The sequence below is a fragment of the Salmo trutta genome, chromosome 34 (assembly GCF_901001165.1).
Source record: "Salmo trutta chromosome 34, fSalTru1.1, whole genome shotgun sequence".
Taxonomy (NCBI): Eukaryota; Metazoa; Chordata; class Actinopteri; order Salmoniformes; family Salmonidae; genus Salmo; species Salmo trutta.
The window spans coordinates 13,384,684-13,410,852 of NC_042990.1; the positions used below are offsets into that span (position 1 = coordinate 13,384,684).

General features: G+C 43.1%; 1 protein-coding gene across 1 annotated transcript; it reads left to right on the forward strand.

Annotated features, from left to right (window-relative positions):
- syt11a (synaptotagmin XIa) lies at nucleotides 1–25,798 on the forward strand. Its single transcript, XM_029731919.1, has 5 exons — nucleotides 1–373; nucleotides 15,825–16,555; nucleotides 16,916–17,143; nucleotides 20,680–20,800; nucleotides 20,892–25,798. Exons 1-5 carry the CDS (start codon nucleotides 340–342, stop codon nucleotides 21,200–21,202), a joined length of 1,425 nt encoding a protein of 474 aa, XP_029587779.1. The 5' UTR covers nucleotides 1–339; the 3' UTR covers nucleotides 21,203–25,798.
- The last annotated feature ends 371 nt before the right edge of the window (nucleotides 25,799–26,169 follow it).

Sequence of the window (26,169 nt, forward strand, 5' to 3'; positions counted from 1 at the left end):
AATCAAGTGAATCAATTGAGATTCTCCCCTAGACTCCCCGTTATCCGGGGGGGACCAACTCTGGTTGTAGTAGTCGCGCTCAGCAGCCGCACCCGAGATCGAAACTGGAGTGGGAAGAAGCAAGCGCCATCCGGGGCGCATCATTGAGAAGCCACAGAATCAAAACAATAATTTCGGACTGAGAAAAATACCACGGTCAAACATCGTCGCCTCATCTGACCTTAAGAAAAACGGAGGGACAAGATCATTCATGGAAATAAAATAGAAACCTGCGAGTTTTAATTGTTTTATTTTAATCTTTTTTTTTTCTGACAACAACACAGCCATTTCAACCCCAAAATGACTGAGATAACCAATTTAAGACCAGCATATGGTAAGACATATTTTTCCTCATGATAATTAACGAAAAACAGCTGTATTTAGGCTACTTATTGGATGCCAGGCAACTGTTTTAGGCTAGCTGGAGGGAAAATGAGTGTTTTTTTTTTTCCAGGTTCTCATCAGATTCTAAATGGTGTCATGTTGGCCTAGAAAGGCTGAAAGACTCCAGGTGCTACATTTGTTGTTTATTCTCTACACATAATTCAAGTAAATAATCTTCCCGAAAGCCTCGTTGTTTTGTATATTCAATTAATTTGACGTTTGAAATGAAATGGCACACGTCTATTTAATATTTCATAAGACACGGTTTATCTCCTAGAATGGATGTTATTCTGATGATTAGAACGCTTTGAGCCAACAACTGGAATACATTAAAAAAATAAATATGGGAAACCTCTTTAAACAATGTTGGTTTAGGGTGCATGTATTATTATCAACAATGTTCAAAGTTGTTGAGAACACAGGCCTGTCAAGGCCTCGACTGTGCCTCAACACATTATAATCATTTTAAAACGGAGAACAGGCCTAATGTGTGTTTTAATTTGTTGGGATTAGAAATAGGCATGTAAATGAACATGTGTGGTCATGCGTGCGTTAGTTCCCGGCAGTCACCAATGTTGCTTAGTCAGATTTTGGCTTGAAGGGGGAATATTGGCAGGGAAATGGACTTAATAAAAATGTGCCTTTTGACATTATGTAAAAAACAGTTATTTTCTGGTACATATTTATTGTGCGGTACGTAGTTATTGTTAAGGTGAGACCCGTTTGGCCTGCTCCTACTGCGCTCATGCTTTCTCCAGCCTTCTCTAATGGCGTTGACTGCGCATGTGGGTTAGAGAGGATGATGACGTTTTGTCTATTCTTGAGGCTTGGCATCAACCATGCCCGACTGCTCGCCCTTCTATGGTTTTAATGAACATCTACCCGAATTCCTGAACTGGACCCGTTGTCCATAGACTAACAGAACATTTGGGCGGGGTGGGTGGTCTCGCGTCTCCCCAAATACCTCACTCGCAGGGCGATCAATTCGCGTGCTCATTATAATCTAGTTATGTAACCGTGGGACTTGTCCGAAGCATTGATGCATGTTTTGCCAATAGTGCATCACGTATCCCTGTCAGAGTTAAAACACCGGCTATGGGGCTTAACTTTGGGCAGAATATGTTGTTATTTAGAGAATGACTGGAGAATTCGTGGACAACAAAAAAATAAAAATCACTGGCTACACCCAGTCACACACACAGCCTACTGTATAAGTATATGGTTTACACCTACAATTACTCAGCAATCAATTACGCAATACACAGCAACCAGTGCAGACAACTAATAGGACAGGATGGGACATATCACATTGACAAAAGCAGTAAGAAACCGTCTAATTCTCCTCTGACCTGCATAAAGTCCCCGAAAATAAATTCGCTCCTGTGAAGATGATTATGTTCTTTGTCTGCAGTGGAGGGTTGAGGCGCTAATGTGTGTTTGTTTGTGCCAGGAGTGTTCAGGGCCTGGGTGAGAGGGCGTGGGGAGTCTAATTACACTAACAAAAGAAAGCACTCTCTGTTATATCATCTCTTCATTACCAATTTATATGCGTTGTTAAATTCATATTACCATAATTCCTCTCCTTAACAGATAGCTTTCGCCCAGAGCAACTTGCATGGTTCTTGTTTTGATTCAGGACCTTCCCTCAGAGTTGAGGCCAGTTCCAAAGCTGGAGGGAACAGCTTCAGTTTACCCCACCTGAGGGCTCACACTGCTGGGCCAAAACAAGCTGTACTGAGCTGGCCTGGTTGTTGCTGTAACTCTTCTGGCAAGGACAATGTGCAAATGAAATGCGATGTGAATGTGATGACCCCCTCTGCTTTACTTCCGTATCCAGTCCCATACTGTTTAGAATGGGCTTCAAGATCATATCATCAAATTCATGAAAACATGGCCATATATATTATATATAACATACAAAAAAACTAAAAAAGTTTAAAAACAATGCTGTGGGGAGGTCACTTTCACAGCGTATACCCGAGCGAGGACAGTATGGTTTAGTTCGGCGTGATATAGTTTGAAAACTGGAGTGTGAAACTGTGTTCCATTGGACCCCACTCTATTCTTAACCATCACTACACACCATCACTTATTATCCAAGGCGTGCATGTGGACGGAGGGGATCGTCGGGATGACGGTGGGCGTCTGGGTTGGCAGTCTTTGATGTAAAAGAGGGCCGATATTTTAAGATCCCCAGCCTGTTATGCCATCTTGGATCTAAAACCATGGCGTAGGAGTTACCTGAAGGACTGGCCGGGAGAAAGACTTGTTGAGTCAGGGAGTAGCCGAATAGGAGCTATTTGAGGGATAGTCTGCACCTAAGACAGAGAGCTACGGGGAGAAATGTTAGCCCAACTCCTGTCAATCAAATGGAATCAGATCAACATGAATAAAATATCCTGCCATTCTACAGGAAACATCGTGGCAAACATAATTCATTTTGAGTCTTTTTAAAGTCAGTTGCATAATTGAATAGCTGACCAATTTACTGAAAAAAGGGAAGATAAGTTTGCTCAAACTTAACATGGTACTAGAAACCTGTCAGACAAAGTGATATACATTTTGTTTTGGCTTAGAAATATGGACCGTCTTTGTAAAGTTATGATTTGGGATTGCAGCCCTTTGGTCAGATGTAGTTGGTGTTTGTTGAAGTAGGTCACTTTATTGTTTGCTATTAATTTACTGGAGGTTTAGCCAAATGATTGTGTGCTTGAGATGGTCCTAACGAGGATCTGAATGTCAGATCGTTGGGATTCTGATGACGCTTGTGCGAGCGGTGTGGGTGAAATGATTGAATAACATGTATGTGTAAATTGATTTTGCAATCCTCACGCGCGCAGCGTGTCCAGTGTTGTTTGCATGTAAGAGTTGTATTTGATGAGAACAGCATAGGTGCTAGCACAGAACCTTGTGGAACACAATACTTAATATTGGAATAATCAGTGAGTGTCCTTTGAGGATTCAAACCAGACGAGATTGTCTACGACTGACCAACTCGGTTTCTTAGTGTATTTAGTGTCTTCATAGTTCCTAGTGTCCGTTTTTGTAGTTTGAATCTTCTGAACATATCCTTCTCAGCCGATCGATTGACCTTTGACCTTTGTTGCTTTTAGCCGATCGATTGATCTTTGTTGCTTATAGACACTTCTGGATTTCTTCGTAGACATTTCTGTGGCATATACACTACCAATCAAAATGGCTTTTTTACCAAGAAGGAGAGTGATGGAGTGCTGCATCAGATGACCTAGCCTCCACAATCCCCCGACCTCAACCAAATTGAGATGGTTTGGGATGAGTCGGACCGCAGAGTGAAGGAAAAGCAGCCAGCAAGTGCTCAGCATATGTGGGAACACCTTCAAGACTGCTTGGAAAAGCATTCCAGGTGAAGCTGGTTGATTTATTTGTTATTTTTTTATTTCACCTTTATTTAACCAGGTAGGCTAGTTGAGAACAAGTTCTCATTTACAACTGCGACCTGGCCAAGATAAGCAAAGCAGTTCGACACATACAACAACACAGAGTTACACATGGAATAAGCAAACATACAGTAGGAAAAAAGTATATATATATACAGTGTGTGTGCAAATGAGGTAAGATAAGGGAGGTAAGGCAATAAATAGGCCATGGTGGCAAAGTAATTACAATATACCAATTAAACACTGGAGTGATAGATGTGCAGAAGATGAATGTGCAAGTAGAGATACTGGGGTGCAAAGGAGCAAGATGAATGAATAAATAAATAAATAAATACAGTATGGGGATGAGGTAGTTGGATGGGCTATTTACAGATGGGCTATGTACATATTGCCAAGAGTGTGCAAAGCTGTCATCAAGGCAAAGGGTGGCTATTTGAAGAATCTCAAATATAAAATAGATTTTGATTTGTTTAACACTTTTTTGGTTACTACATGATTCCATATGTGTTATTTCATAGTTTTGATGTCTTCACTATTATTCTACAATGTAGAAAATAGTAAAAATAAAGAAAAACCCTTGAATGAGTAGGTGTTCTTAAACTTTTGACCCGTAGTGTATGTACTTGATGAGGACATTACACAGTCATAACATAAGCAATGTAAAACACCTTTATATGTCTTATGAAGATGGTATAAGTCACCTTAAAAGGTTTTCCTTATTTAGTATCCTTATGTTATTGACTTACTTTGTCTCTTCAGGGCTACATCTCTTACTGAGGCAGTCTAGCCTGGATGGAGGGCTGAGCCGACACACAGTCCTACCTCTCCCCTCCCTCCAGCTCTCTCCGTCCCTTCTCTCTGCAGTGTGTCCGGCATAGCCGCAGTGGCGGTGCCGAACAGACCTTGTGATTTAATGCCATAGTGACTGGTGTCAGAGTGACAAGCCCCTTTCTGTTCCAGTGGTGAAATACAGCACACTCCACCTCGGGACAAGGTGTCTGTCATCTTCAGAGATTTCAGGATGAAGAAACACACACAGAGAAAGCTAACGTTGTGTGAAAGGGGGTTTAGATAGTCCTGTGAGAAGCTGCGCAGCAGTGGTTTACCCCAGTGTGTTGGTGGCGGTAGTGGAGATGGACATTTCCAGGTGTGTTTTGTCTGTGTGCCATATGTTGTACATGTAAGAAGGAAAAGAGTGTGTTCACGAGAACATTTCTATGAGTTTTGGGGTTATTTGAAGAATACTTGAGACACACAACTCTTTGTAGTGGAGTTACTTAGGAAGGTATTATTTCCTCGCACCTTGACATCACCTTTCATGAAGTTAGTGGTCAATCCTGGTTGGTTTGCCACCGAAAGGGTAGGAAGCACGAGTTTGTACTCACCAATGTATCAACACGGTGTGGTCAAAGTCTTAGTAACTTAGTTGTAGTCATCATCTGGTTACCTATAAGTACAAACATAGTTATGTTTTGGGGTTATTACATATTTATTCACTTATTTCCAGATAACTTCTAAACTATCCACAATGCACTATTTCTTGCAATGCACTATTTCTCATATGGAGGATCTACTCTGCTACCGAGTTTGTATGCTAGCTCGAGCTGGCTAACGTTGACCACACATCATGCTTCTCACAGACTTTGTGGCTGTGTTATCTAGTGGGAACCTGTTAGCATGGCTAGCTCTGGTGCTTGCCATGGGCTCAAAACGAAAGAGAATATCATACCTACTTGCTTTAATTGTGTAGTACCTCATCTGTTCTCCTTTTTGTTTTGTCAACTTTTGACATGTTCGCTGTGAAATAGGCTACGGGAGTTTTTTCCACCTTGTGCTAGCACGCTAGTTGACAGACATCTAGAATCTATCTATTTTGGATTTCTGCCCGGTGAAGCACTCGCCTCCCCCTCGCTTTGGTAGCTAACCCAGCCTGCACTCTTTTAAAAGTTTTACCATTGGATGGGCCCCAACCATCAATCTGTAAGTCTCTGCTCTCTCTTTGCTTTTAATCTGCGGTTATGTTTTAGTAGTATTCGTTTTATTCTAGCTGATCTCCAGTAGTTGGATTCTAGTTTGCTGACTATAACTTTGGTGGCTGGCTAAGCTAATAGCTAGTTGACTAAATAGCTAACGTTAGCTGGCTGGCTAGCTTGCTGGCTAAAATAACTGCATAAACAGTAGCTAACATTATGGCGTTATGTATTTCCTAAACATTGGTTTACTTTAATGTAGCTGTAAGCTAACTGTTGATAGCAACTGGCTGACTCATTCAGTGCTAAGGTAAGCAGGGTAGTATGACTAACATTAGCAGACTAGTTGGCTAGCAATTTTGCAAGTTGTTGTAACAATAAATTCATAAAGTATTTGCTTGTAAGTTGGCTGAACACCTTGAAACCAGTAGTCATGGCGATTTTGATTCATTTGAAGTTATAGATTTGAAGTTATTTCTGTTGGAGTTTACATTATAGGGATCAGGCTGGCTTACCTGTTCCTCTATATTACATCACACCCTGGAAAACATTTTCCGACAGGCCTTCGGAATTCCGATCGGTTTTATGTAATAACTCCAACAATAGAAAAGTGAGGTCAATTTGCATTGGGACTTTTGATGCATATACTAATGCAAATCCCAATGTTACATGTGGTTACGTTGTTGCTACCTGCCCATTAATTTAGGGGTTAGAATGAGTGAATTCAGAGTATGGAGTGCTGAGTTACATTTACTACTCTTCTGGTAGTCTAAGCCCAGACGTCACACATTATCCTTAATAATACACTCTTCATTTCCTCCTCTCTTCTGTAACTCCACAACGCTCCTCTCTCCATCCTAACCTCGTCCTCCTCTTTCTGCCTTCACACTCCTGTGTTCCTGTATTCCTCCACTGTCCCACACTCCCCCCCCCCCCCCCCCCCTCCTGGCGTATGAATCAGACAATTAGAATCATTGCTCGGGATTAACAATTTACTGCAGTCTATTAATCATGGATGCCCCCCTGCTTGTGCATAGACACGCGCACACACACATTCTCTCTCACATACACAGGCTTGTTCTTTCAAGCATTGTGCTCCTTTTGATACCGTTGGTTTTATTAGTAAGTCCTGGATTTCAACCTTTTCTCCAGTATTGCTATTGAGGTTTGAACGGTTTATTTCATTTAGACCTTGACCTTATGGTTAATGTCAGTCTCTCTCGCTCTCACTGGGGCAACGCCTCTAGGCAACAAGAGCTGCTCAGCTGTGCTTTAAAGACCCTCCAACAAAGTGACATCATCTGATTCTAAAGCCCCACTGAGGTCGCATTGATCAATGGAGTAGAGGGTCGAGTCTTTGTCTAGAGGGGGATAGTGGGTGTGGGTAGCTAGACACTATGGAGATACAGTGAGTGGATGAGAGAGGAAGAGAGAGAGATGACAAAATACAGTAGGAAAAGGTACAACATGTCCTTGGTGGATCAGGAGAAAGAGAGAAGGGAAAGCAGAATTGGATGCCAGTAACTGATTTGAATGACAATACAAAAAATATTCTAAATGGTTTAGCCGTGAGGTATGCAGACAAGCGCCTGCTGTTCTGAATTCCCATGGCTCGCAGGGAAGTCACTCTTCAGAAATGTCCCAAACAGTCTGTTTGTCTGGCACGCTTGCTCTCGACTCTCAGTCTGGGCCCTAGCTATGGATCCTTTGTCCCACTGTTTGTCTCTCTGTTAGCAGCTAATGTCACCACTCATTCATACCCCATTTCCTCACTTTCTTCCTTTCACCATTTCCTCTCCCCTTTCTCTCCTGCCTACCCATCTCCCTCTCTATTTCTCTCTCTCGTCTTCCTGCTACCTTTGATTTCTGTTCTCTTTAACCCCTTTTTTTCTCCTCCCCAATATCGTGGTATCCAGTTGGTAGTTACAGTCTTGTCTCATCGTACACCTGGCGACCATGTCAGCTGCGACAGAGTCTGGACTCGAACCCAGGATCTCTAGTGGCACAGCTAGCACTGCAATGCAGTGTCTTAGACCACTGCACCACTCAGGAGGCCCCTATCTTTGGTTTCTAACCCACTTCCTGTCCTCAAGTAACTGTGTTTATTTTCTGGCCATTTTGGTTTTTCCAAAAGCTCTTAAAAGCCTCCTGTCTGTCACCCAACTGGACAAGTGCCTGCTGACCCAATTTTGGCCTCCTGCACTGTTGCTAAGCCCCTCCAACTGACTTCACTGCTGGATATGAATATTGACTGCTAACACAAAGCTAAATCCCTGCACATGTAGCTTACTGGTGGCCCAGGGTGTGGCTGGCTGCAGGCTCAAGCATCTGGGGTCATCCAGTCAAGAACTAGCCTGGTCAAACCAGACTTAATGTTGCACTCACTATTGCTTCCAATGGTGAAGGCTGTGATCAGTCTGGTTTTACCAGGCTACTAGTTTCCGCCAAGGTGCATGAAGGCTAATGAAGGCAGCTATGCCGAAACCAGTTTTTATTTTATTTTTTATATATATAGTAAAGCAAGAGGATTTATAATTGTACTTCCATTTTCCTCCAAGAGAAAATCTTGTGCAGAATTATTGTAGTCGATAGCTGGGGCCTCTGTCATCTTTGTTTTATAACAGAGGTAGGTAACCTTAAGCAAATGTGACTATGCATAGTTATTCCTGACCACTGAGGTTGGTTTGGGCTTCAGTCACAGATTTTAACTGTAGAAGGTGGCTTATCAGAATGCAGATGTGAATCTGATTATGTTTAAGTCAAATATTATATCTGTTTGGGCTTCTTGTGGTCAATTTGCAGTCTACAAATTATTTGTAATTATGTTCCGGCCCCCCGAACATTCTCTCCAGAAATAAAATCGGCCAGCGGCTGAATCTAGTTGATGATCCCTGGTTTACACTAAAAACGATAAGTAACTTCCATGACATTTCCCATGACAACGGCATGCATAATTCAGGGTATTTATTTTAGTTTTTTATGCATCTGCATCAGTGGCTTTTTGTGAATGCTGTATGTGGGTGTGTTTTTAGGAATGTTTGTAAGTGCATTAACATTCAGTATGCTAAGTGTTTATAGTGTAGTTCCTATACTTATTATCCATGATGCTGTGGAGTTTTACATAGAACTCACAGGAGAAAAGGAGAAACTCTCCAAAGCTCTTGAGGCCTCATTATAGCTGTGATCAGTGCAGCTGTACAGCAGTGTCTGTCAACCACACACATGCATACACGCACACGCACAGATACGCATACACACACTTCTGCCGCCATGTCTGACAAAAACATCTCTCAGCCTCTCTTTACACAGAAGCTTTCTCAGAATAGGCATCCCCCCACACACACCCTCCGGTGGTTGCTGGCTTCTGGTTAAGGGCTGCTTGTGTGGAGATGGTGGAACACACATCCTGTTCTCATCCGCTCTGGGGTTCCTGGGCGAACTCTGAATTCCAATCAGCTCCATCTGACCAGCTCGATGGGAGAGGGGCCCCGCTGTTGCCAGGGCGACCCAGAGGGAGAGGGAGGGAGAGGGAGGGAGAGGGAGGGAGGGAGAGAACACCAAGTTTCCATAGTAGTAAACAGACAAACAGTGGCAAGAAAAGTCAGGAGTCAACTAACCTGGACTCCAATCAATTTGATGAGATTGGAGATTTTGGTTAGAGCTGCCCTGCCCCATATAAAACACTCACAAAAGGTGAGTTTGCTATTCACAAGAAGCATTGCCTGATGTGAACCATGCCTCGTACAAAAGAGATCTCAGAAGACCTAAGATTAAGAATTGTTGCCTTGCATAAAGCTGGAAAGGGTAACAAAAGTATCTCTAAAAGTCAGTTCGGTAAGACAAATTGTCTATAAATTGAGAAATTTCAGCACTGTTGTTACAGGGCAGTTAACCCACTGTTCCTAGGCCATCATTGAAAATAAGAATTTGTTCTTAACTGACTTGCCTAGTTAAATAAGGTCAAATAAATAAAACACTCCCTAGGAGTGGCTGTCTTGCAAAGATGACTGCAAGAGCACAGCGCAGAATGCTCAATGAGGTTAAGAAGAATCCTAGTGTCTGCTAGAGACTTACAGAAATCGTTGGAAGATGCTAACATTTCTGTTGACGAGTCTACAATACATAAAACACTAAACAAGAATGGTGTTCATGGGAGGACACCACGGAAGAAGCCACTGCGGTCCAAAAAAAACATTGCTGCACGTCTAAAGTTTGAAAAAGTGCACCTGGATGTTCCACAGCGCTACTGGCAAAATATTCTGTGTACAGATGAAACTACAGTTGAGTTGTTTGGAAGGAACACACAACACTGTGTGTAGAGAAAAAAGGCACAGCACACCAGCATCAAAACCTCATCCCAACTGTAAAGTATGGTTGAGGGAGCATCATGGTTTGGGGCTGCTTTGCTGCCTCAGGGCCTGGACAGCTTGCTTTCATCGACAGAAAAATGAATTCCCAAGTTCATCAATACATTTTCCAGGAGAATGTAAGGCTATCTGTCTGCCAATTGAAGCTCAACAGAAGTTAGGTGATGCAACAGGATAACAACCTAAAAGACAGAAGTAAATTAACAACAGAATTGCTTGAACAGAAGAAAATGGAGTGGCCCAGTCAGTCCTGACCTCAACCCGATTGAGATGCTGTGGCATCCCAAGACTATTTTGGAACTGAAACAGTTTTGTAAAGAGGAATGGTCCAAAATTCCTCCTGAACGTTGTGCAGGTCTGATCCACAACTACAGAAAAACGTTTGGTTGAGGTTATTGCTGCCAAAAGAGGGTCAACCTGTTATTGAATCCAAGGGTTCACATCAGTTGAAGTCGGAAGTTTTACATACACCTTAGCCAAATGCATTTAAACTCAGTTTTTCACAATTCCTGACATTTAATCCTAGTAAAAAATTCCCCAGTCTTAGGTCAGTTAGGATCACCACTTTATTTTAAGAATGTGAAATGTCAGAATAATAGTAGAGTGATTTATTTCAGCTTTTATTTCTTTCATCACATTCCCAGTGGGTCACAAGTTTACATGCACTCAATTAGTATTTGGTAGCATTGCCTTTAAATTGTTTAACTTGGGTCAAACGTTTTGGGTAGCCTTCCACAAGCTTCCAACAATAAGTTGGGTGAATTTTGGCCCATTCCTCCTGACAGAGCTGGTGTAACTGAGTCAGGTTTGTAGGCCTCCTTGCTCGCACACGCTTTTTCAGTTCTGCCCACATTTTTTTTTATAGAATTGAGGTCAGGGCTTTGCGATGGCCACTCCAATACCTTGACTTTGTTGTCCTTAAGCCATTTTGCCACAACTTTGGAAGTATGCGTGGGGTCATTGTCCATTTGGAAGAGCCATTTGCAGCCAAGCTTTAACTTCTTGACTGATGTATTGAGATGTTGCTTCAGTATATCCACATAATGTTCCTTCCTCATGTAGCCATCTATTTTTGTGAAGTGCACCAGTCCCTCCTGCAGCAAAGCACCCCCACAACATGATGCTGTCACCCCTGTGCTTCACGGTTGGGATTGTGTTCTTCGGCTTGCAAGCCTCCCCCTTTTTCCTCTAAACATAGCGATGGTCATTATGGACAAACAGTTCTATTTTTGTTTCATCAGACCAGAGGACGTTTCTCCAAAAAGTATGATCTTTGTCCCCATGTGCAGTTGCAAACCGTAGTCTGGCTTTTTTATGGCGGTTTTGGAGCAGTGGCTTCTTCTTTGCTGAGTGGCCTTTTGTACCTGTTTCCTCCAGCATCTTCACAAGGTACTTTGCTGTTGTTCAGGGATTGATTTGCACTTTTCGCACCAAAGTACGTTAATCTCTAGGAGACAGAAGGTGTCTCCTTCCTGAGCGGTATGACGGCTGCGTGGTCCCATGGTGTTGATACTTGCGTATTATTGTTTGTACAGATGAACGTGGTACCTTCAGGCGTTTGGAAATTGCTCCCAAGAATGAACCAGAGTTGTGGAGGTCTACAATTTTTTTTTTTTTTTTTTTTGTGGTCTTGATTGATTTATTTTCCCATGATGTCAAGCAAAGAGGGTATGAGCTTGAAGGTAGGCCTGGAAATACAACCACAGGTACACCTCCAATTGACTCAAATGATGTCAATTAGCCTATCAGAAGCTTCTAAAGGTATGACATCATTTTCTGGAATTTTCCAATCTGTTTAAAGGCACAGTCAACTTAGTGTATGTAAACTTCTGACCCACTTGAATTGTGATTAAGTGAAATAATCTGTCTGTTAACAATTGTTGGAAAAATTACTTGTCATGCACACAGTAGATGTCCTACCGACTTGCCAGAACTGGACATGAAAAAGAAAGACATGAAAAATTGTAATTGTTTGCGTGTTATTAGTTTAAGCAGACTGTGTTTGTCTATTGTTGTGACTTAGATGAAGATCAGGTCAAATGTTATGACCAATTTATGCAGAAATCCAGGTAATTCTAAAGGGTTCACATACTTTTTATTCCCACTGTAGTTTAAACATTGGCAACAAGACAGAAAACCCACTACTTACTCAAAGATAGGCATTGTGCCTCTGTCAATCGGTCCCTTAGAAAAGTTCACCATTTAACTGTTACAGTCCATAGAGCTCCGAGACAGGATTGTGTTGAGGCACAGATCTGGGGAAGGGTGCCAAAAACTTTCTGCGGCATTGAAGGTCAATAACACAGTGGCCTCCTTAAATGGAAGAAGTTTGGAACCACCAAGAATCTTCTTAGAGCTGGCCGCCCGGCCAAACTGAGCAATCAGGGGTAGAAGGGCCTTGGTCAAGGAGGTCACTCTGACAGAGCTCCGGAGTTCCTCTGTGAAGATGGGAGAACCTTCCAGAAGGACAACCATCTCTGCAGCACTCTGCCAATCGGGCCTTTATGGTAGAGTGGCCCAATGGAAGCCACTCCTCAGTAAAAGTAGCATGACAGCCTGTTTGGATTTTGCCAAAAGGCACCGAAAGGACACTCGGACCATGAGAAACAAGATTCTCTGGTCTGATGAAATGAAGACTGCTCTTTGGCCTGAATGCCAAGCATCACGTCTGGAGGAAACCTGGCACCGTCCCTACGGTGTAGCATGGTGGTGGCAGCATCATGCTGTGGGGATGTTTTTCAGCTGCATGTACTGGGAGACTAGTCTGGTTTGAGGGAAAGAGGAATTGAGCAAAGTATAGAGAGATCCTTGATGAAAACCTGCTCCAGAGTGCTCAGGACCTCAGACTGGGGCAAAGGACAACAAGCCAAGACAACGCAGGAGTTGGCTTCTGGACAAGTCTCTGAATGTCCTTGAGTGGGCCAGCTAGAGCCCGGACTTGAACCTCTTGAGAGACCTGAAAACAGCTGTGCAGCAATGCTCCCCATCCAACTTGACAGAACTTGAGAGGATCTACAGTCGTGGCCAAAAGTTTTGAGAATGACACAAATATTAATTTCCACAAAGTTTGCTGCTTCAGTGTCTTTAGATATTTTTGTCAGATGTTACTATGGAATACTGAAGTATAATTACAAGCATTTCAAGTGTCAAAGGCTTTTATTGACAATTCCATGAAGTTGATGCAAAGAGTCAATATTTGCAGTATTGACCCTTGTTTGTCCACCCGCTTCTTGAGGATTAAGTTCTCAATGGGATTAAGGTCTGGGGTGTTCCCTGGCCATCGACCCAAAATATTGATGTTTTGTTCCCCAAGCCACTTAGTTATCCCTTTTTCCTTATGACAAGGTGCTCCAACATGCTGGGAAAGGCATTGTTCGTCACCAAACTGTTCCTGGATGGTTGGGAGAAGTTGTTCTCTGAGGATGCGTTGGTACCATTCTTTATTCATGGCTGTGTTCTTAGGCAAAATTGTGAGTGAGCCCACTCCCTTGGCTGAGAAGCAACCCCACACATGCATGGTCTCAAGATGCTTTACTGTTGGCATGACACAGGACTGATGGTAGCGCTCACCTTGTCTTCTCCGGACAAGCTGATGGTCTTGAGAGATGTTTTTCAGTCGCTCGGTCCCAGCTTTGATGCACCTGTACCTGTAAATACAGGTCTGCCAAGCTTGTAGCGTCACAGCTAAGAAGACTGGAGGCTGTAATCGCTGCCAAAGGTGCTTCAACAAAGTACTGAGTAAAGGGTCTGAATACTTATGTAAATGTCATTTCGGTTTTTTATTTTAATAAATTATCAAACATTTCTAAAGCTGTTTTTGCTTTGTCATTATGGGGTATTGTGTGTAGCTTGATGAGGGGAAAAAATGATTTAATCAATTTTCGAATAATGCTGTAACGTAACAAAACGTGGGAAAAGTAGAGGCCTGAACACTTTTCGAATGCACTGCACTTCTACTACAATAAGTGTTTTCAAGTTTGTCACCTACAGTCTACAAACACCAATATTGAACATGATTGGACAGTCAAACAGTAAAGAGTACTCTGTACTGTACATCATAGAGATCAACATACTCTTTTTTTTTTCTCCATGCAATTATTTTATTTTTATTAGGATACACAAACAAAAACAGCAGATATAGTTTTATATAACAATATCATTTTCCCAACAGAGGCAATGTAAAATGAGTGGTAGCAGCAAGCCAAGTGAAGAATTACTTTTATATCAAATTATACTGAACATGGCCACAGTAATGGAATACTTTATTCAGATTTGTTCCTATTATAATACCTTGTAGTGCTTAATATTATACACAGTGAAGCGGTAACTGACTGGTTTCAGTGTCTATATCAACATCAATCCAACTATATTTCTGTTACTCATTTTCAGTGACTCACAATACACAATGCTATGCACTGTTCATGAATAATTTGACCCTTAAATTCACTGCTTGTGTTTATAACTAGCTAACATATTGCACCGCTTATGTTAATCTACTATAGTTATCATAGAAATGTAGCACTTTATTTCGCACCACTATTTAAGGTATGGTAACTGCTCGGCCTCTGACCACAAGGCGCTACAGAGGGTAGTGCATACGGCCCAGTACATCACTGGGACCAAGCTTCCTGCCATCCTGGACCTCTACACCAGGCGGTGTCAGAGGAAGGTCCTAAAAATTGCCAAAGACTCCAGCCACCCTCGTCATTGACTATTCTCTCTGCTACCGCACGGCAAGCGGTACCGAGCTCCAAGTCTAGGTCCAAAAGACTTCTTGTTAAGAATAACAGCTTCTACCCCCAAGCCATAAGGCTGCCGAACAGCTAACCTGTACCCCCACACATTGACTTGGTACCGGTACCCCCTGTATTAAGCCTCGTTATTGTTATTTTATTGTTGCTCTTTTATTTTTAACTTTGGTTTATTTAGTAAATATTTTCTTAACTCTTATTTTTCTTAACTGCATTGTTGGTTAAGGGCTTGTAAGTAAGCATTTCACGGTAAGGTCTACACTTGTTGTATTCGGCGCATGTGACAAATATAATTTGATTTGATTTTGAATAGCAGTTAAACGTGTACTGTCAAATAAAGTGCCAGCCGAAGCTTAGATCCAGGCTGGTGCCACAGCTGTCAGTCACTTTTTAAACTGGTCACATGTTTAGTCCAAATGTAGGTCAGTGGTGTTGTGTGTTTTCCTAAACGCGCTGGGTAGAACATGGTGTAGAACGTAGCATAAGCCGTTGCAGTAGGATTACAGTAACTTCAACTTCCTCATCTGACTGTATGTGGCAAGGCCCCAAGAAATGTGAACAGGGGAAAAAATGGAAATACTTTGATCAAGTCCATCCATTTTACAAGGTTAACCAGTTTTCCTGCTTTTCAGCACATATTTTTGACAGCCTTTCATCTTCTCACTTTAGGCAGGGAATTATGCTTTTTGATGGAATACAACCTTCTGTTTCATTATGTGTTTTCATACCGCACGTGTTCTGCATTTGTTTGTTGAAGGCAGTTTTTAGGAGGCCTAATCTACCTGTTAGTAAGGCTTTCAACCCATCAGTATTGAAGGAATGAGGTGAATAACGATGGAAAGGAAATGTTCTAATAAAATGAATAAGATTTCCCTGCTCTCTCCCTGTCCCTCTCAGAGGTGTCCCCGGTGCTGGCGGGCTTCCTGGGCGCCGGTGTCCTGGTGGTCTCGGTCACGGTGGCCGTCTTCCTCTGGACCTGCTGCCAGCGTCGCTACCGCCAGATGACGGGCAGCTACAAGCTCCAATCGGGACCCTGCGACCCGGCTGTGGACCCGCCCTACAAGTTTATCCACATGCTCAAGGGAATCAGCATCTACCCGGAGACACTCAGTAACAAGAAGATCGTCCGCGTGGGTCGACGCCCGGGCTCCTCGGGAAATGGCGGCGGATCCGGCGTCGAGTGGGGTCGTAATGGCGAGCGAGGAAGAGGGGGAGGAAGGGTGATGCTGGTGGACGCTGACCCAGAAACGGGCCTGCTCAACGGCTCCACCCACCTGCAGATGAGCCACCTGCTGCCTCCTGCTGGACAGCCCAGGATAGAGCGGGCGCTGCCCATCCGAGCCGACTACTGCTGCCTGGAGAGCAGCTCCGGAGGTAACAGCAGTAGCAGTAGCTGTGATGCCAGCAAGACAGCCTCGCCCTTTACCCCGTGCCAGGGGGAGGGCACCACCACGCCGCACGCTGCCCTAGGCACCCTCAGCCTGTCCGTGGACTACAACTTCCCCAAGAAGGCGCTGGTGGTGACCATTGTTGGCGCCCAAGGTCTGCCGGCCGTGGACGAGCAGGCGGGTTGCTCGGACCCCTACGTGAAGATGACCATACTGCCAGAAAAGAAGCATCGGGTCAAGGTGAGTCTGGTTCCTCTGGAGGTTTCTTCCTACCTACAGGGTTGATCCTTGATTTGCTTTGTTGGGTTTAGGGTTTAGGTATTTGGGTGTGCGGTCCCAATTAGCCTAATACTTTTATTATTGAATTATTTGAATTTTCATTATTACAGGATTAGATAAAAATAAGAACATTCTTTTTTTTTTTTTAAGTATGCAAACATGATTGGGGCCCTGGGCAAGAAAAGTTTGAAGACCCCTGCATTATCCCTCTCATTTTGTATTGTAAAAGAGTTGTGTCACTAACTGTTACTGTAAGTGTAACTGTTTAAATGCTATTGTCACAATAGCAACCAGACTGAAATATGACCAATTGCTCTGCAGACCCGCGTCCTGAGGAAGACCCTGGAGCCAGTGTTTGACGAGACGTTTACGTTCTACGGCGTGGCCTACAGCACACTGCCCGACCTCACACTGCACTTCCTGGTGCTCAGCTTTGACCGCTTCGCCCGTGATGATGTCATCGGGGAGGCGGCAGTGCCTCTGGCCGGGGTGGACCCCAGCACGGGACGAGTTCACATCACCCAACAGATCAGCAAGAGACACATCCAGGTGAGGAAGGGAAAGGGAAGGATGGAGGGAGGAGAGAAGGAATTACTTGTATTTATTACCTTTATTTAAATATGTTATTAAGAACATTCTCTTTTACAATAATGACAGAAGACACATCCTGGTTAGAGGATGGGAATTAGGAATGGAGAGAAGGGGAAGGAGGGAGAGAGGAGAAACCGGATGAAAGTGAGAGGCATTTTTTTTTTATTGAGAGGAATACAGATGAGGAATTGAGGGATGGAGGTTAGATGATGAAAAAGACTCTAGAATGAGGGCCGGATGAAAAGAAGGGAGAAGAAAGGGGGAAAGATGATGGAATGGGGTGTGGTAAAAGGAATGGGGTGTGGTAAAAGGAATGGGGTGTGGTAAAAGGAATGGGGTGTGGTAAAAGGAATGGGGTGTGGTAAAAGGAATGGGGTGTGGTAAAAGGAATGGGGTGTGGTAAAAGAGAGCAATTCATTGAGAGATGAGTAGACAGAATTTGAGGATAGAGGGAGGAGTTGGAATGGTAAGGAGGGAGAGAAGGATGGAGAGAGAGGATGGAGAAGTGGAACAGTTGAGGGGCTTTTATGGCCAGCAACACTAGAGATGACGAGGGGGAGGGATAATGAGAGGGAGGGGGAAGAAAGAGAGAAAGGTTGGCAGAAAGGCGATACATTTGCAAAATAAATGTCTACAGATTTCAATATGAATGATGAAATGGTATACATAATATATTAACCAATCCTGGCTTGTTTGCTTTTTAGCTATTGCAGATGTCTCACAAACATTCCACACACACACGCGCAGCTGCAACGTGTGTGTGAGGCGTGAGGCCCATGAGAGAGAGAGAGAGAGAGAGAGAGAGAGAGAGAGAGAGAGAGAGAGAGAGAGAGAGAGAGAGAGAGAGAGAGAGAGAGAGAGAGAGAGAGAGAGAGAGAGAGAGAGAGAGAGAGAGAGAGAGAGAGAGAGAGAGAGAGAGAGAGAGAGAGAGAGAGAGAGAGAGAGAGAGAGAGAGAGAGAGAGAGAGAGAGAGAGAGAGAGAGAGAGAGAGAGAGAGAGAGAGAGAGAGAGAGAGAGAGAGAGAGAGAGAGAGAGAGAGAGAGAGAGAGAGAGAGAGAGAGAGAGAGATTTTTTTGGTCTGGATTAATGCCTTTTTTTAAGTGTTGCGTGTTCTCCAACCTGTTTCTTTTCCACTCTTCGAAGACAGCAGCAGACACACAGTCATGCACACAACGACACATGTGTAAACACATTACATGCATAAGTATCGTTCCCAGTTCCAATGTAAGCCTGTCAAGCGAGGCAGTACAGATATGTATCCACACATGCATAATACCTTCCTCCATATACACCCACTCCAACATTCTCAATTTCATCTCCATTATTTCACACCCCTCTCTCTCTCTCTCTTAGAGATTTATCAGTACATACTTCTACCATTTCCTCTTTCTCTCCTGTCTCTCATCTTCCTCTCTGTTATCTGTCTCTCTCTACCCCCTTTCTTCCTCCCATCTCTCTCTCCTCCTTATATCTTTACTCCTTCGTTCAGAAGAGGGCCTTAAATTGAATTCCCTCCCATTTTACTGCAGCCTGAAGCGGTTTAGAGACGGGAGGGAATCGATCTTCCAGTGGGGAGAGAGAGAGAGAGAGCGAGAGAGAAGGAACAAGACATAAATAGGAGAGGGAGAGAAAGATTAGTTTGAGTAAATGAAAAGAGAGACATGGGTGTCTGCTGATGAAGAGGAGAAAGAGGAGGAGTGCGATGCCACTGAACAAATGAAGAGGGGGAAAAAAAGACTGAGTACACGAGAAAGAGAGAGAGATGGAGGATACAGTAGTAGGGGACGAATTAGAGAGAGAAGGGCGTTATTGGACGGAGAGAAAGCGAGATGGCGCTGCGATTAAAAAGGAGTGTGGCTAGACCATAAGTCCAGAGGAGACGTCCATGAAACTTTTATCGGGGGGGGACTTAAATGGAGGGGGAAGCTTAAATTATTGAAGTGGGGAGCAGTAAAGACGTCACACTCATTACGACAGCGGTAGCTCACACACTTAGTGGTTGTTCAAAAAAGCTATTACCCATTTAGAACATAAAAAGGTATATTTTGAGCATTGTGATTCTCCACCATTCTACAGGAGCGCTAAAACGCATCAAAACTCCCGTTCAGCCCAAGGCGTCCAAAATGTCACATTGGTTTATATGGCAGCGCTAGCTCCTAGCGCTGTTAGGACTTTTCTCTCAGCCCATCTTGACTAATGATGCCATAAGAGACATAAAGAAATAAACCAAGCGCAAACTGAGTTTATGGTATGTTCATTCATATAATAAAAAGTAGGAGAAATGCTTGAAAGTATGACAAATGTACCATTTGCATTGTACTTTCGAAAATATTTTTGAAAGATTAAATTGTCAGGGAACTAAGCAACACTAAAATTGATGGGTCATTTTCTGCATTTCACTCCGCAGTGAGTCTATGGCATGTTCATTTATATACTCAAAAGGTGCTTTTAAGTATGAAATGTACCATTTACTACATGAGTACTTCAGAATATAGTTAAAAGGAGTACAGCGTTAGGGAAATGAAGTATTGTACACTACAAATGGTTGTGTACAGACTGCAGTGGTTTCCGACTATTTTGATAGACTAGTCTTTCTTAGAGCAGAGTTCCCCTAGTGGGGATTCTAAATGAGATGTGGCGTTAAGTCCTGCTCGTTAATGAAAAAGCTACAGATGCACTGTACTAGAGAAAATTAGGAGGCTATCTATTTACGTCATACTTTGCATGCAGATCCCAGTGCAGATGGTAGCGGATTTGCACACGCACGCAGGCCAACACACGCACACGCGTACGTCCCAGCACGGGTAATTCTCTAGTTCTCCTTTTTTAAGTTCAAGCTCAGCCTTGGGCCGCCTCCCACAGTGCGTTGCCATAGTGACACCAAGGTGTAGTATAAGAATTCACGAGAAAGAGAGTGAGACCAAGAGTAAAACAGAGAGCGAGATGAACAGAAAGACAGGGAAAGCCGCAGGTCTACATACAGTATATTACTTTTACGGAAATGATCTATGGTGTATGAATCGTGTGGAAGTGGGTAGTGGGTTATGGACGTATAATGTGTGCAAGGCAGGTTTTGTGTGTATGACTATGTACTGTATGCGTTCTTTGTGTGTGTTCTAACTATGTGTTCTCTCTGCTGTGTGTGTGTGTGTGTGTGTATCTACATTCTAACCCTGCGTTCTCTCTGTGTGTGTGTATCTACATTCTAACCCTGCGTTCTCTCTCTGTGTGTGTGTGTGTGTGTGTGTGTGTATCTACATTCTAACCCTGCGTTCTCTCTGTGTGTGTGTGTGTGTGTGTGTGTCTACATTCTAACCCTGCGTTCTCTCTCTGTGTGTGTGTGTGTGTGTGTGTGTGTGTGTGTATCTACATTCTAACCCTGCGTTCTCCCTGCAGTGTGTGTGTGTGTGTATCTACATTCTAACCCTGCGTTCTCCCTGCAGTGTGTGTGTGTGTGTGTGTATCTACATTCTAACCCTGCGTTCTCTCTGCAGTGTGTGAGCCGTGGGGAGTTGCTGGTGTCTTTGTCCTACCAGCCTGTCACTCACAGGCTCAATGTGGTGGTGCTGAAGGCCAAACACCTGCCCAGGATGGACATCACTGGCCTGTCAGGCAGTAAGTACTACACACACACACACACACACACACACACACACACACACACACACACACCTCACCCCCTTTCCCCTCTATCCATCCCTCACAGACCCATACGTGAAGGTGAACGTGTTCTACAGCCACAAGCGCATCGCCAAGAAGAAGACGCACGTGAAGAAGTGCACACTCAACCCCGTTTTCAACGAGTCATTCATCTACGACGTGCCCGCCGAGCTGCTGGCCGACATCTCCGTAGAGTTCCTGGTGGTCGACTTCGACCGTACCACCAAGAACGAGGTGGTGGGCCGCCTGGTGCTGGGTGGCCAGAGCCTCATGCCCACTGGGGTCACCCACTGGAGAGAGGTCTGCGACAACCCCCGCCGGCAGATTGCCAAGTGGCACACCCTGGGCGAGTATTAGGACAGCTCAGAAAAATCTCCCCAAATTTTCAAAAATTGTGCAATTTCTCGGAGCGGTTATTCCGTCGGAAAACCACCACCGCTACTATTTCAATCCTATTCTCTTCGAAAAATAAATAAAAGAATGAAATAGAAAGAGACCCAACCAGACCTCCGTAACCCCACCCAGCATGGACGTGTAAGGTAGGACCGTTCTCTTCTATGAAAAATGACCGCAACCATTGAGATGACCCCCGGGGGCCGAGAAAAATCTGACTAGACTTTCAGGAATCACTGACGACAAAAGACTTGATTGAGGATTTCAAAATCTATATCTGAATATATAAAGACATATTCAAATGTATACACAAATATATAGCCTACACATTCAATACTGTTAGCAGTATCTATGTGGTCCTACCGGTTGGGTGGGGGTGTAAAGGGGATGTGGTTAATCCGGTCAGAGTTCACATCAGAGTGCGTCACAATCACCCACCCTCGTTCACCAGCCCCTGTCACCCATAGGTATAAACATTCAATTACTTGCTTGCTTGAACAAGTTAAATATAAAACACACCTGGGAAGGAATGTGGCCACAGAATACAGTATGCAAGACTTTCTCTTAACCTAGTGTACCAATTCCCTTTAAACCAGGAAGTATCTCCTGGTACTGCACAAAATTGGGAGGGTTTATGTTAATTAGAGGGTGTGGTTAATTTATATTGAGACGAGGCTGTTTTTTAAAGTAGGGACGTTTTTAGTTTTTTTTAACAGGAGTGGTAATATTAGACGTGTGGTCAATCTATGGGGCAGGATAGAGTACTATATTACAATATTCACGGGATAATACTGATATCGCTAAGTGTTTTTAAGTTATGGGCAGGTAAGGTTATAGGGATGTCTTGATCATATCTACCACCACGTTTTATGTTTCTTAATTTCAGTGTGGACCATATATGTTTCATCAGTAAGCTCACATGTAGCAACAAAACCCATGAAACCCAGTAGTCAAACTGCGCGAGTCAGAGCTTTTTCATGCACAGTGTAAAATGGGCTCGAGTTCAAGCCACCTTTCTTATCCTATTTTAGCGAGGCAGAGACAAAATGGGGAATTTCATTTTGTGGGGCAGATTCATACCAACGCTGGCATAACAATTGGACATTATTCACCTGCGGCTCACGTACATGTTGGAAAACCTGCGTTCAGTATATAACAATGTGTCTATGATAAGTAAATCAATCAACCAAATGTATTTATAAAGCCCTTCTTACATCAGCTGATGCCACAAAGGGCTGTACAGAAACCCAGCCTAAAACCCCAAACAGCAAGCAATGCAGATGTAGAAGCACGATAAGTGCATTGTGGAGCTAATCAAAACAGTTCAATCTAAATTGAGAGGATGGAAAATCACTCTGCTACAAATCTCTGTTATATTCCTTCACTGAACCCTCCCTCAGTAGCACACAACCTCAGTGGATTGGGTCTACCCCATTAGAGTAAATGGATGATTTCTGGTTTTACTTTGTGACTCCTGTTGCTCTCCCTATCATTTCATTGGTGCATTTATTTTTAGACCTGACGTGATTGGTCGAGGCGAGGCTGTAGCCATGTAGCACGGGGAGCTATAATTGTACGGATCTCAATGTAACCGAAAGCCGTTGTTCTAGTACATCCGTTGTCATGGTGACCACATGAGCAGAAGGCCATGAAATGATCTGTAACTTTGTCTGTCTATCACCAATTTTACCAGAGAGCTTTGTAGTTCATATGCTGTTCGACAGTGGCCATTTGGCCCTGTATACACTTGCATGTCAGTGCTTTTCTCCTGTTAATTTATTAGAATAAGTAATTGAGTAGAATTTACTAGAATTTATAGTCATGCTATTGGTAACGGCTCAGTCGATCCTTGTTTGAACTCACCATCTTTTGGAAATATATTTTGTGTGGGGTGAGTTTGTGTAAGAATGCAAATGTTCATCTCCTGCAATGTCTCATCCACTGAATTCAGCAAAGGTTTCAAAGTGTCAGCTCTGGGTCTGGTGCCCTCCCTTCTCCCCGAGCTCTTGCTCTCTGTTTATCACCGCTGTTGCTCCACAGCATGGTCCCCATTCTGTCAGCGGATTTTTGAACTATGATAGTCAATAGCGATCAAATGAAGTCAAGCTGTCACTGCGCACTGTCTCTTTGCTGTGTGTGTGTATACACTGTATCTCACTGTAGGTGTACACTGCTAACCACTTAGCTTGAATGTTGCATATCCCTACACTCACACACAGAGTCCTTATAAACTAGCTGCAATGCTAGCTTGAGTTTGCGCTAAATTGAGCTAGCAAATAAATGACCATAAATGTCTGTTATTAGATGTTATTTGCGTGGTGTTGTCACTCAACAAGCTTCTTTGGTTAATGCTTGGCATATCACAGTTTTATGTAGATACCATCGATAGCAGTTTTGGCACTCGTACGTGTTTAAGCGGGCAGTTGTGTCCTTTCCTATGAAAGTCATCACATTCCACATGGAACTGAGAGTAGGCAGTATGCACATCTGGGCTGCACACTGAACATGTTGTATATCTGATTGCACTTTGAAAAGCCCAGAGCAACCTTTTTGTTTTTAATCACTGGTTAATTTGATCAAACTTTTTTTTTTTGCCACGGAACCTGATTTATTATTTTTTTTCTCTCTTTTGATACTTTTGAAAACAAATATCTATTTGTAGTTATTGTAACATAAAAGGCTAATATCCTAGGCCGTTCAAGTCCTTTGTCCTATAGTTTTCCCTCACAGCCATGAGATATGAGAAATGTGTTCGTTACATGCACAGTATCTTCAGTTTCCATCGAAACAAAACATCAAGGCAACTTGATGAAACAAAATGTAATTGTCATTAAGAAGCACTGTCTTGGAACCCATTTCATCATGTTTAAATCATTTGCACAGCACTTTAAAAAATAAATAAAATCACAACAGCCGCACAGGTTTTTGATAACATACAGACATTTTTCAAACTGTAGTCTTTCCAATTCAGAGGAAGATCCTCTGACTATCCTTTTGCCTTTGTCTCTGTAGGAGGCTTCCAGTCTGGGGCATGATTTAATTATATGGATATAAGATCTGTTGGAGTGAGGTAAAATTGCATTAGCCCTAACACCGTGACCCCACCTAGTCTTGGCTTGGGCAAAGATGTGCTGGGCAGTAGCCTGGAAATGTGTTTGTATTTACCATATGGGGCCCTGAAGGTAGACTTTAAATGGCCAAATGTGTAGTGTGAGCACAGGCGTAAGCATGTCAGACTCTCTCACCACTGAAAGGCCAATGGATTGTAGTCCACCGTTTGGCCAACTTTGCCCAGGAGGTTCTAACATGGTGGCTGAGGAATAGTGTGATGTTATCTTTATTCATTGCTGGAGAGTTAAACGGTTCATCTAGAAAGGAGTAGTGTTCAGGCTCCTAACCGTAGCAGCGCTAATAAGGGTTGCATTCAATATTTTAAAAAGTGTTAAAGTGGAGCATTTTTGGAGGGTGAAAGGAGAATGACAGCGTCTTAGCATTGTTCTGTGGAAAAGGATGGCTGTCAATGTGTCTGTTTGATAAGGACACAAGTGTTTTTTTGTCTCACGTGTCTGTGCATGACAGATAATTACTGCGAGAGGTGAGATGTCTTTGGCTAGCAACATTGTGAGTTCTGTTCATGACAAGAAGGTTTAGTGGAGATCAAATCAAGATGTATCATAATTGCTATCTAACATATTTTAGAAAACAAACCGTGTACATTCTCCCGTTTCTGTATCTTTGACAGATTTTCTAGTTTCCTATTTCTATGTTCTCACTGTTTCTGACTTTACTTTGAGATTCTGGGGTTGTGTATATTACAGGTGCCTGTGATCGATATTCAACAGTTTCTTCTTCCTATGAGCATTTCCTTTTGTAAATAGCACAGAAAGCACTCTGCAAAGATCAGCAACGATGTTCCATATCACTGAATAATCCAAACCAAAATTAGATGCTGTGTCTTTGTTACCCTCTGTTTTGCTGGCCTACCCTAAACCCATAGCTTAATTAAAGCCTCTTTTTGTAGATATCAAAATGTAAATACAGTATAACCTTGTGTAAATGACAGTTTGTTCCCAGACACTATCAGGCAGATGCACTGCCGCCTGTCGTTAGCGTATGTGATTGTTTCCCCAGGAATGGCAAAGGGCTCTCCCCTCGCTGTGAATGTGTTCAATTGTTAGGGTGCCCTCCCTTTTCCTATCCCTTGGCCCTGACTGAATCCCTCTCTCTAGTCCACTCTCCTTTTCCTCCCATGAGAACCCATCCCACTCTTTCGCTGTTGTGTGTTGTACAGATCTGAGCTGTGAATAAAAAGAGATAGAGAAATCAATGGGTTGTGAGTATCCCATTGGCTGTCATTGATTCACCGCCTCAGTCATAATTGAAGGTCAGAGTTGTACGTTGTGTGTGTGTGGGGGGGAAATGCAAAACAAGACCAGTACTCTGAAATGTGTTTAAACTGCATAATGCTATGAAGTCTATGCTAAATATATTACACTAATGCTGACTTGTTGAATTTGTTAACACAATGAACGTGCAAATAAATAAAAAACTGATACACTATTTTTGAGTCTTTTTTGCTTGTCCTTTTGCTAAGTCACACTTGGGCAGACACACGACTAGCTCACTGATTTCTCTCTGGATAAGAGTGGCTGCTAAATGACCAACATGTGAATGCATCCTGCTTTTTTTCTCACAAACACAAACTCACATGACAAGATTTGGTCTTCTGTGCAGTTACAGCATGAGAATATCCAGTAGGCTATAATTGTCTGGTCTAGCTAATTAAGATCAAACAACGCACAGGGAGCACACAGCAAATAGGGACATACAGGTAACTGCCAAAATCAAGTAAACAGCAACAAAAAGTATTTTAATAGGCTGTTGGGCCACCACGAGCCAGAACTGCTTCAATACAACTTAGCATAGATTCT

Coding starts and splice junctions, on each gene's coding strand:
- syt11a (XM_029731919.1), top strand. CDS start 340: ATGACTGAGATAACCAATTTAAGACCAGCATATG. Junction 374..15,824: donor CAATTTAAGACCAGCATATG/GTAAGACATATT, acceptor TGTCCCTCTCAG/AGGTGTCCCCGGTGCTGGCG. Junction 16,556..16,915: donor AAAAGAAGCATCGGGTCAAG/GTGAGTCTGGTT, acceptor ATTGCTCTGCAG/ACCCGCGTCCTGAGGAAGAC.